At 44.2% G+C, this 12,500-nt stretch overlaps 1 protein-coding gene across 1 annotated transcript in view; it reads left to right on the plus strand.

The window, feature by feature from the left end:
* clstn2a (calsyntenin 2a) overlaps nt 1-12,500 on the plus strand; it is a 526,456-nt gene that overhangs the window by 420,910 nt on the left and 93,046 nt on the right. Inside the window, exon 8 of the mRNA XM_055646430.1 lies at nt 8,685-8,942. Within this exon, the coding sequence (XP_055502405.1) occupies nt 8,685-8,942 (258 nt within the window). The remainder of the gene's footprint in view (nt 1-8,684; nt 8,943-12,500) is intronic.

Below are 12,500 nucleotides of genomic sequence, written 5' to 3' on the forward strand. Positions count from 1 at the left end.
AATGCCGCCAGTGTCAATGTTACTTAGGTTTTTGACACCCCGAGAACAGATTGCATAAGCATTTTGTATCCAGTACATTTACGCAAATGTCTTGGCAGTGTGCCTCATTGGAATGCCAATATGTGACACTTTGCAGCCAACTGCATTTTGAAGCATTTCAGGATTGTTAAAAGAATGGAAATTTAAAGCAATAAGATTCGTAATAAAACTCCAAGTGGATTGAAGCTTTCTACTTGTCAGCCAGTATCTGTGGACAGAATTCATGTTTCAGGTCAAAAACGTTGTAATTAGAACAGTGTGCAAATGCTGATATATTGGAACCCCAAAAGTAGTCAGATTGGGGTCAACAGGGCTGCACGGTGACACAGTGGTAGAGTTGCTGCCTTACAGCGCCAGAGACCCAGGTTCGATCCTGACTACGGGTGCTGTCTGAACATAGTTTGTACATTTCTCTGTGGCCTGCGATGCATTTCTCCTGAAGCTCCGGTTTCCTCCCAACACTCCAAAGACGTACAGGTTTGTAAACTTGTAGGAAGGAACTGCAAATGCCGATTTCAACCGAAGATAGACCCAGACTGCTGGAGTAACTCAGCGGGACTGGCTGCATCGCTGGATAGAAGGAACGGGTGATGTTTCAGGTCAAGACCCTTCTTCAGACGGAATCAGGGGAGAGGGAGATACAGAGATAAGGAAATGTAAGGTGTGAAAACAAGTCAAAGGGGATGGAGATCAAGGAAAGTGTAGCATAGGTCACTGTTAGCTAGGAGAAGGTAACAGCCAAGCAAATGTAAATGAGGAGAGTCAGAGAACTAGGAAGGGGGCAGGCAAGGGTTACTTGAAGTTAGAGAAGTCAATGTTCATACCGCTGGGGTGTAAGCTGCCCAAGCTAAATATGAGGTGCTGCTCCTCCAATTTGCGCTGGGCCTCACTCTGACAATAGAGGAGGCCCAGGACAGGAAAGGTCAGTGTGGGAATGGGAGGTGGAGTTAAAGTGTTTAGCAATCGAGTGATCAGGTAGGTTTCGGCAGACTGAGCGGAGGTGTTCAGCAAAACAATCGTCGAGCCTGCACTTGGTCTCGCCGATATATAGGAGTCCCCACCTGAAACAGCGGACGGATACAGTAGATGAGGTTGGAGGAGGAACGTGAACCTCTGCCTCACCTGAAAAAAACCTGTCAGGGTCCTTGGGCGTAGTTGAGGGGGGAGGTATAGGGCCAGGTGTTGCATCTCCTGCGGCTGCAGGGGGAAGTACCTGGATAGAGGGTGGTTTGGGTCAGAAGGGATGAGTTGACCAGGGAGTTGCGGAGGGAATGGTCTCTGCGGAAAGTGCAAAGGGTTGGAGATGGGAAGATGTAGCTTGTGGTGGGATCCCGTTGGAGGTGGCGAAAATGCCGGATTATGTGCCTGTATGCAACGGCTGATGGGGTGAAAGGTGAGGACTAGGGGGACTCTGTCCTTGTTGCGACTGGGGGGAGGGGGAGTGTAACTAAACTAAGCGTACTGGCTTGATAACATTGTAAATTGTCCCTAGTATGTGTAGGACAATGCTAGTGTACGGGGAGATCACTGGTTGGCAAGGGCTCGGTGGGACAATGTGCCTGTCTCTGTCCGCACTGTATCTCTAAACTAAATGAGCTTTGATGTTAAAAGTATAAAACCTGGCACAGTCAGACCACTTTTAAAATGAGATGAAAGAATATTGCTCACTAGCAGGAAACTATTAAATAACAATACAGCAGGCACCTTAGAATTAACCAATATTTTAAGCTTAATATACGCCACCTGCCAGTTCAGGAATTGATGGATCCAAAAAGTAATTCCCTTTACAGGCTCCAGTTTCTCTGCTTCATCAAAGCTTCCCTATCTTTATTTATAGGCAACTAAAAGCAAGGTCCCACAAATATTTTTTATTGCACAATATATATATATATAGATATACATATAGATCTGGGCATTGAAGAAATGAATTGAATCAAAAGCCCAGTTGCAGCTTTCTAAACAGATGGAAGAAAAATATGAAATGCAGATCCATAGATCAGGAAGCAGCACCCGAGAGAGAAAGAAAATAGACACAAAATACTGGAGTAACAACTCAGTGGGTCAGGCCGCACCTCTGGAGAACATGGATAGGTGACGTTTCGGGTCGATGCCCTTCTTCAGACTCATTCTAAATAAGTGTCTCGACCTGAGAAGTCGCCTATTCCTTTTCTCCAGAGATGCTGCCTGACCCGCTGAGTTACTCCAGCATTTTGTGTTGGTTTTCGGCGTAAACCAGCATCTGCAGTTCCTTCCTGCACGAGAGTGAAACGGAACTGGTGGTTCAGGTCAATGACCTTTCATCGCGGCTTCCACTAAAGTCCCAATAAGGGGTTATTGACCAGAAAAGTTAATATTTCTTCTCCTTCCACACATGCTGCCGGCCCAGCTGAGTACCTTGGCCCATTTTTGATTTTACATCATATTTACATCATACAAAAGTCTTTGTGCTTTTCAGCTGATAAATTGGAACCAAGCCCATCCCACATATATCCAATTAACACTCAGTGCCATCTAAACATTTAAAATGGTGTCAAGCAGCATACTTTAATCTAATTTGTGCAAAAATGTCCTTACTCTTGCATTGCTTGTAAACAGTGACCCCTACTCATACAGAAACTGGCCTTGCTTAAGTAGATGAGCCCTGCTTCTGTGCAGCTGGGAGTGGACTAATATGACTAGGCCCATGACCACTATGTAGAAACAAAGAACTGCAGATGCAGGTTAATACACAAAAGGACACAAAGTGCTGGAGCAACTCTGGAGAACATGGAAAGGTGGAGTTTCGGGTCGAGACCCCACTTCAGACTTATTCCAAATAAGGGTTGTGAGATATAGTTTGTGCTCACAATCACTACTCACTACACGAGACTAAATCGTGGAAACAAGAAATGCTTTATTTGCGAGTCTGCAGAATCGGGTGCCTCTCCAAGTTGAGACACACCGAGCAAAGGAAAAACGTCTATTTTTATACAATTCAGTGTACAGTCTTTATTGATCGGACGCCTCCCCTTCTGACCCCTTCCAATCAGGGTACTGAGGTTCACAATCTTCCAACCCTCCCCTCCGTGCATCATCAATCATTCCCTCTCCTCCCACATCATACATCGCATGTACATTTAAATTAGGTTATTTGTCATGAGGGGCGTATAGTTAATATTCATTTATTTCATTAAGCATGATCAGTAGCTGTTGCCCTTACCTACTTAATTGCCTTTGACCTAAAGACTAGCTTCTGTGTTGTCAGCTACATTCCTTACCTCATCTTGTTATTCTACAATGTTATCAACAGCTCTGAAGGTCTGACAGTTTATTCGAATCACAAGGTTGGTGATTCCAACTACTCGGCCCATCACAAGGTCGGTGACTACAGTCACTCGGCCCCTCACAATGATGGTGGTTTAATCATGTTATCCCTCACAGGGTCTCGACCTGAAACGCCACTATCCATATTCTCTAGAGATGCTGTTTGACCTGCTGAGTTAATCTGGCCCTATGCCTGGTGAATCACTCTTTCAAAAGATAGATATCTTTTAATATTTGTATTTGCACTTCACACCCAGGTCGTTTAGTGAGAAATGTTCCCTTCTCTTTCCAATCGATCCTGCCCAATGGTGCCCACAATGGTGTCCACAATGGTGTCCCAATGGGCCTCATCATTAGGGCCAGTGGAATTCCTGTTTTTAGTTTTTAGTTTTAGAGATACAGCGCGGAAACAGGTCCTTCGGCCCACCGAGTCCGCGCCGGCCAGCAATCCCCGCACACTAACACTATCCTACACACACTAGGTACAATTTACTCCATACCAAGCCAATGTACCTACAAACCTGTACGTCTTTGGAGTGTGGGAGGAAATCGAAGATAGTCATAGGATGTGGAAACAGGCCATTCGGCCCAACTTGCCCACACTGGCTAAGATGTCCCAGCTACACTAGTCCCACCTGCCTGTGCTTGGTCCATATCCCTCCAAACCTGTCTTATCCATGTACCTGTCTAACTGTTTCTTAAACATTGGGATAGTCCCAGCCTCTACTACCTCATCTGGCAGCTTGTTCCATACACCCATCACCCTTTGTATGAAAATGTTACCCCTCAGATTGCCACTAAATCTTTTCCCCTGCAATTTGAACTGATGTCCTCTGGCCCTCGATTCCCCTACTCCGGGCAAGTGATTCTGTGCACCTACCCGATCTAGTCCCCTCATGATTTTATACACCTCTATAAGATCACCCCTCATCCTCCTGTGCTCCAAGGAATAGAGACCCAGCCTACGCAATCTCTCCTTATAGCTCAGACCCTCTAGTCTCGGCAACATCCTCGTTAATCTTCTCTGATCCTTTTCAAGCTTGACAATATCTTTCCTATAACATGGTGCCCAGAACTGAACACAATATTCTAAATGTGGTCTCACCAACGTCTTATACAACTGCAACATGACCTCTCAATTTCTATACTCAATACTCTGGCTGATGAAGGCCAAAGTGCCAGAAACCTTTTTGACCACCTTATCTACCTGTGACTCAACCTTCAAGGAACCATGCACCTGTGCTCCTAGATCCCTCTGCTCTACAACACTACCCAGAGGCCGACAGTTCACTGTGTAGGTCCTGCCCTTGTTAGACGTCCCAAAATGCAACACCTCACACTTCTCTGTATTAAATTCCATCAACCATTCCTCCGCCCACCTGGCCAATCGATCCAGATCCTGCTGCAGTCATTCACAACCATCATCACTGTCTGCAAAACCACTCACTTTTGTATCATCAACAAACTTGCTAATCTTGCTCTATATGTTCTCATCCAAATCATTGATGTAGATGACAAACAGTAACGGGCCCAGCACTGAACCCTGAGGCACACCACTAGTCACAGGCCTCCAGTCCGAGAAGCAACATTCCACCATCACCCTCTGCTTCCTTCCATGGAGCCAATTTGCTATCCATTCAGCTATCTCTCCTTGGATCCAATGCGATCTAACTTTCCAGAGCAGCCTACCATGAAGAACCTTGTTGAACACCTTACTGATATCCATTTACACAACATCTACAGCTCTGCCCTCATCGACGTCTTCAAAAAACTCAATCAGATTTGTGAGATGTGACCTCCAATGTACAAAACCATGCCGACTATCGCTAATCAGCCCTTGCCCATCCAAATGCCTGTGTAACCTATCCCTCAGAATACTCTCTAGTAACCTTTCAACTACAGATGTTAAGATCTCCGAGAAAATCCACAGACAGCATCTCTGGAGAGAAGCAATGGGTGACATTTCGGGTCAAGACCCTTCTTTCAGACTGAAGAAGAGTCTCGACCCGAAACATCACCCATTCCTTTTCTCCAGAGATGCTGCCGGCACCGCTGAGTTACTCCAGCATTTTGTGTCAATCTTCAAATTACGTCATGCGCTCCAGACGGCTGTGCGGGCGCATGAAGTCGCGTGCGACCTTCGCGGGACCATCGCGGCTCAACCGGACCACGAGGTCGCGTAATTAGCGTGCCAAGGACACGTAAGTGGGACGGGGCTTTAGTGTCCAATTCATCTCTACCTCATTGTGGACATTGGACTTGCCTATGGAACTGATGCGTTACATTGCTGAGAACCATATCTCTATATGCACTCCACCTATGTCTTCCACTTTGCCCCAGCTATTTGACTTGATTGTATTTATGTCCAGTACCTGTATATCTGATCTATCTGGGTGGCATGCAAACCAGAGCTTTTCACCGTATCTCAGTACAAATGACAACAAGAAACCTAAACCTAGACGCGGAGGATGGTGGGTGAACGGTGGTGAGTATGTCGGAGAATGATATGGTCGAGGAAGGGTTCCAACCCAAAACTTTGTCTGCCCATTCCCTCCACAGATACTGCCTGGCCCGCTGAGTTCCTCCAGCACTTTGTCTTTGCACATTAGCTTTTACTTTTTACCACACGCGGTGATTGTTGACACTAACGTTATGTTGATGTGATTATTGCAAGGTTGTATCTTTATGCATGAATAAATCACAAGTTTTGGTATAATGCCTCAGTTCAGCCAATTATGATCAATGATTTACATATAAACATACTAGCTATTGTCCATAATACATGCACAAAAATACAACATACCATAGGAATTTATTTTTCTCTCCTTTGGGCAAATATTTGGTTACAAATCCGTTCCATCTGCTCCAAATCTAAGACTGCCTATGATTTACATAGAAACATAGATACATAGAAAATAGGTGAAGGAGGAGGCCATTTGGCCCTTTGTGCCAGCACCGCCATTCATTGTGATCATGGCTGATCGTCCCCTATCAATAACCCGTGCCTGCCTTCTCCCCATATCCCTTGACTCCACTAGCCCCTAGAGCTCTATCTAACTCTCTCCTAAATCCATCCAGCGACTTGGCCTCCACTGCCCTCTGTGGCAGGGAATTCCACAAATTCACAACTCTCTGGGTGAAAAAGTTTTTTCTCACCTCACCCCTTATTCTAAGACTGGTTCTGGACTCGCCCAACATTGGGAACATTTTTCCTGCATCAAGCTTGTCCAGTCCTTTTAAATATCAACTGTACTTTCTTTCCTTTTAAAAGTTAGCAGCCTCAGGCTACTTTGTGTAACTGTTCGAAATCTGTGATTTCAAAGGATTGCCTGCAACATTGTAATAAGTTGCCAAATATTAAGAGCAAGCAGGATTATATATATATATACCGCAGTGGCAAAGACAAAAATACTGCAAAGTTCAATTCTTTCCCTCTCAACGTTTTTCATAACTCGGAAATGCTCAAGGAAAATATATTTGATAAATGTATCACATAAAGAGTTTTCATTTAATATCCTGCTATTGAGTTAATCATGCAACATCTGGATGGAGGAGATGGGCAAAGCCAAAAGTTGCAATTGCCTTCTGATTCCTAATGAAAACTTGGCTACATGGGAATACTACTGTTGACTTCTATATATCATTGGCACAGCGGTAGAGTTGCTGTCTTACAGCGCTAGAGACCCAGGATTGACCCAGACTATGGGTGCTATCTGTACGGCGTTTGCACCAGTTCTCCCAATTTCCTCTTAGATTTTCCCTGGCTTCCTTGCACACAAGAAAGACAAGCAGGTTAATTGTCTTTGTTAAAATTGTAAATTGCACTAGTGTGTGTCGGTTAGTGTTAGTATTCGTGGTGATCACTAGTCAGTGCGCTGAAGGGCCTGTTTTCGAGCTGTATCTCTCTAAAGTGTAATGTCTAAAGTAAATATGTCTACCAAAACATATGATCTCAAATAATGTAAAGAAAGTGTTTTAACAGGAGTGCAATGATATTCCAGTCTCTATGAGTGATTCTCAGGACGTCAGGACTATAGTAGACAATAGGTGCAGGAGTAGGCCATTCGGCCCCTCTAGCCAGCACCGCAATAGCTATGTAATTTGAGAGATGATGGGGTTAATAAACTGTTACCTTTTGGAGAAATTAACTTTAAACCAATTTCAGAGCTACTAATAAGGTGATATTTTAAGTATTATCTGTTTAGCCTTTATCTTTGCTATAATTTTAATAATTCTGTAATTCTCATTACATACATATTTGGTCAATTACACATTATCTTGGTAGTTCAAGTGAATTTACTACTTATTCCACAAATGTATTCAGCAAAATTAGCATAATAATTTAGTGGCTGGCAACATTTGGTACGCTTTCAATAGTGAACGCAACTTTTAACACATCAGAATTCTAGACAAACACAATACAAAAACATAACAGATAAGTAATACCTTTAGGAACTCAATGCATTGTTCTGTGCACTATTCCACGATTGCAATTTCATTATCACATCTCTGTAATAATTAATCTACCAGTTAAATCTTTAGACTTTTGAGATACAGCACGAAGCAGGCCCTTTGGCCCATTGAATCGGCACCGATCAGCCATCACCCTGTACAATAGCACTACCTTACAAACTAGGGACAATTTGTAATTTTACCGAAACCAATTAACCAACAAAACTACACGAGTTTGGAATGTGGGAGGAAGCCAGAGCACCCAGATAAAACCCACGTGGTCACAGGGAGAATGTACAAACTCTAGACCAGTGGTTCTCAACCTTTTTTTGGCCATGCCCCACCTAATCACCTCTAAAATCCTGATGCCCCCCCCCCCCCCATGTGGTGATATATAATTCTTATCATTTAAAAAGTGAACTCCATTTCAGCTGAAGAAGCTTAAAACGCCAATACCTTGGTTTAAAACAAGCTTCAAAAGAACATTGCAGTGATTATGTAATAACTACACAATAAAGACCTTTTTCACCCCAAAAAAATTATTTACACAAAATAACATCTGAAACATAAACTACATATGTTTACCTGATGGAAAATCCAAAAAAAATAAAAATGGAAAATTTGGACCCAGACCTCCTCAGTCGCACTCAATTGCCCCCCTTAAAAATCAAATTGCCCCCCTGTGGGGCGTTGGGAACCACTGCCCTAGAGCAAACAGCACCCGTTGTCAGGTCCCTGGCGCTGTAAGACCTCAGCTCTACCACTGTACCACCCAGATCATGCCATTTTCAGGGGTCTCGGGTCAATTTAACAGTTCTTAAGATAAACTAATTTGCTTCACATTAGCCACTGGATGGTTAAATACCTTTTTCTCTCTTTCCCATGTCCAGGTGCTTCTTCTGATAGCATTGACTTGCTCCCAGCACCGTATGGTTTATCAAACTGGACCTCAACACTTCTGATGGACAGTGAACGGGACAGTGACTTGATCTTCAAATTCGACGGCAAACATGCGGCAAAGATTCCAGACGGGGTGATATCCAAAAACCTCACTGATCAATATACCATCACCACATGGATGCGTCACGGACCCAGCTCTGGAATGAGAGCAGAGAAGGAAACCATTCTCTGCAATTCAGATAAAACAGGTGGAATGTGTGTGATTTAACTAAATTGTGTTGCCAGTTGTTGACTCCCACCCAGTGACTGCCTGCCTGCTTGCACCAATGGAACATTTCTATAGTAAAGGCAATGGCTGGTCAGATTAATCTTGAACTTATCTAAAACCTATTGATTTTCAAATGTAAACTTCCTGAAGTTTGTGTTCTGAATCTGTATTGGAGAAACACGGTGGCTCAGCAGTAGAGTTGCTGCCTTATAGCCCAGTCCCACAGTACAAGTTCATTCCCAGAGCTCCCCCGAATTAAAAAAAAATCAAACTCGTGGTAAGCACGGGGAATGAACGTAGCGGGTACGTCGGAGCTCGGGGACATCTCTTAGCGCTAACGGCAGGTACTCGGGAAGACTCGCTAACGGCAGGTAAGCACGGGAAGACTGGTGAAGATTTTTCATCACAGTTGAAAAATGTCCACGAGAGCCCCGAGCACCGACGAGTGGCCATTACCGTAAATCTCCGCGATCGAATCAGGGCAAACTGGGGAGAACTCTTGGAATGAACTCGTACCGTGGGGACAGGGGTTTTACAGCGCCAGAGACCCAGGTTCCATCCTGATTATGGGTGTTGTCTGTACAGAGTTTGTCTGTACAGAGTTCTCCCCGTCACCTGCGTGGGTTTTCCACCGTTACTCCGGTTTTCTTCCACACGCCAAAGACGTGCGGATTTGTCGGTTAATTGGCTTTGGTAATATTGAAAATTGTCCCCAGTGTGTAGGATAGTGTTAGTGTGCGGGGAATCGCTGGCGCGTGTGGACTCGATGGGCCGAAGGGCCTGTGTCCACACTGCACCTCTAAACACAACCTTCCGTCCCTTTCATCCTTGGCCTTTCTCCAACCTCCTGCCGAACACAAACCCTTCCTCACCTGTATAAACCTATTACCTGCCACTGCCATGCTTTGTCCTGCCCTTCCTCTCTCCCTGCTTTCTTCGCCCCCATATTGCATTTTGGTTTTTGTGCTCCACTTGAGCACCTCTTGCGCAGTCTCCCCTTGACACACATTTAAAAAAAGCGATACAGTTGCTGCCTTACAGCGCCAGAGACCCATGTTCGATCCTGTCAGCGGGTGCTGTCTGTACGGAGTTTTGTGTTCTCCCTGTGATCGTGTAGGTTTTCTCCAGTTTCCTCACTCTCTGAAGACACGCAGGTGTGTAGGTTACTTGTCTTCCTTGTCACACCAGCCCGGCGTGAGGGCCTGAACATCGGGCCACCCGGGGCGGCGACTGCGGGTGCTCGGAAGGCCCCGACCACGGATGAACACGGAGGGGAGGCTGGCTGGACTATGGTGCCATCCTCACCTTGGTGCCATTTATGTTATGTTGTGTCGTGGACTTTCTGTGTTTGTGCTTCTTTTAAATTCAATTTCAATTTTATTTTTAATATGTTTTATTATTTATTTACTATTATGATTTTTTTTTAATGATTTTTTTTTTTATTTATGATACTGCCTTGTAAGGGAAATTCATTTTGTTGTCTCAAATTGAGACAATGACAATAAATTTGAATACAATACAATACAATACAATTTGGTATAATTGTAGATTGTCCCTAGTGTGTAGGTTAGTGTACGGGTGATCGCTGGTCGACCGCGGACTCAGTGGGCCGAGAGGCATCTTTCCACGCTGTATCTCTAATGTCTAGAAGTCCACTAGGCTAATTGTATGTACACACGATAGATGCAGAGCAAATATATCCTTAAACTGCTGTAATGTTTCATATTGTGAAACAAATGTTGGTCAGCAGCTGTCCACAGTGTAGATAATTCAACCTTACTGTGAATTGAATAGTATAATTCCATGGAGATGCTTGCAGCTCAGTTTCTGGCATAATTAGGTATCTCAGTGTTTAATTTGTACACAGCAGCAACTGTTACATTGTGTACATAATACAAATTACTGTTGATTCAATGAAAATATATTTGGTTCTCATCATCATCGTCAGTAAAATCTCCAAGCCCAAAGAAATGGAAAGCAAACTCCACAAAATTTTACAAGACACATCTCTGGAGAACATGGGTAGATAATGTTTCAGCTCAGGGCCCTTCAGTCTGAAGAAGGGTCCCAACCAGAAACATCACCTATCCATGTTCACCAGAGATGCTGCCTTACCTGCTGAGTTACTCCAGCGCTTTGTGATTTTTTTTTGATTGTAAACCAGCACTCTCAGTTCCTTGAATCTGCACAAAATGTTAAGGGCTTTTTTTCTGTTCAACTGTTTTTATCAACCCACTGGACAAAGATAAACAGCCCGCATTACAACACTCCGTCCAAAAGTCCCCTTTCTGCCTCATGCGGAGCATGGATTTTACGCCATTCATGTTATGATTCCTGGGATGTCAGGACTTTCATATGAAGAAAGACTGGATAGACTTGGCTTGTACTCGCTAGAATTTAGAAGATTGAGGGGGGATCTTATAGAAAATTCTTAAGGGGTTGGACAGGCTAGATGCAGGAAGATTGTTCCCAATGTTGGGGAAGTCCAGAACAAGGGGTCACATTTAAGGATAAGAGGGAAATCTTTTAGGCCAGAGATGAGAAAAACATTTTTCGGTGAGTGGCGAATCTGTGAAATTCGCTGCCCCAGAAAGTAGTTGAGGCCAGTTCATTGGCTATATTTAAGAGGGAGTTAGATGTGGCCCTTGTGGCTAAAGGGATCAGGGGGTATGGAGAGAAAGCAGATACAGGATACTGATCAGCCATGATCATATTGAATGGTGGTTCAGGCTCGAAGGGCCGAATGGCCTACTCCTACACCTATTTTCTATGTTTCTATGATCAAGATGTTTATCTGCAGAGATTCACACAGCTACTAAACAAGTTGAAGAGATACAGCCCTGTGGCTCACCGAGTCTGCACCGACCAACAGGACCCACTTGCACCATCTTTCACACTGGGGACAATTTACAATCTTTACTGAAGCCAATTAACATACAAACCTTAGGTGCCGCTGCACCCGCTGAGATTCTCCAGCATTTTTGTGTAACCTACAAACCTGTACGTCTTGAGAATGTGGAAGGAAATCGGAGCACCCGGTGAAAACCCATTCGGTCACGGGGAGAACATACAAACTCCATACAGAAAGCACCCACAGTCAGGATCGAACCTGGGTCTCTGGGGCTGTAAGGCAGCAACTCTACCGCTCCGCCCCCAAATTCTACCTTTCATTTTCCCACATCCCAAACAAGGAAGGATTTGCCCCCACTATAATGTTGATGGGATTGATATTTTCATTTCATTTGCTTCAATACCTCTCCATGGTGCAGAGCCCCGAATGTACTTCCATAAGGAGCCCATATATTGCACCTGCCAGTCTCTCATACCTCAAAATACAGCTGTATTTATAACCATATGCCTGTAATAAAGACTGAAAATGCAGGCCGGGCAGTATCTGCAGAGATTCACATAGTTACTATTGCAGGATGATGGTAGAGATTATTGAACTGAGACCTTTGTTTGGATCATGTTTGATCTGTTTCACTCCTTGTGCACCTTCCCCACACTGTTCCCAGGACCACATTTACATTATTGTGCC

Source organism: Leucoraja erinacea, chromosome 14 (genome assembly GCF_028641065.1).
Source record: "Leucoraja erinacea ecotype New England chromosome 14, Leri_hhj_1, whole genome shotgun sequence".
Taxonomy (NCBI): Eukaryota; Metazoa; Chordata; class Chondrichthyes; order Rajiformes; family Rajidae; genus Leucoraja; species Leucoraja erinaceus.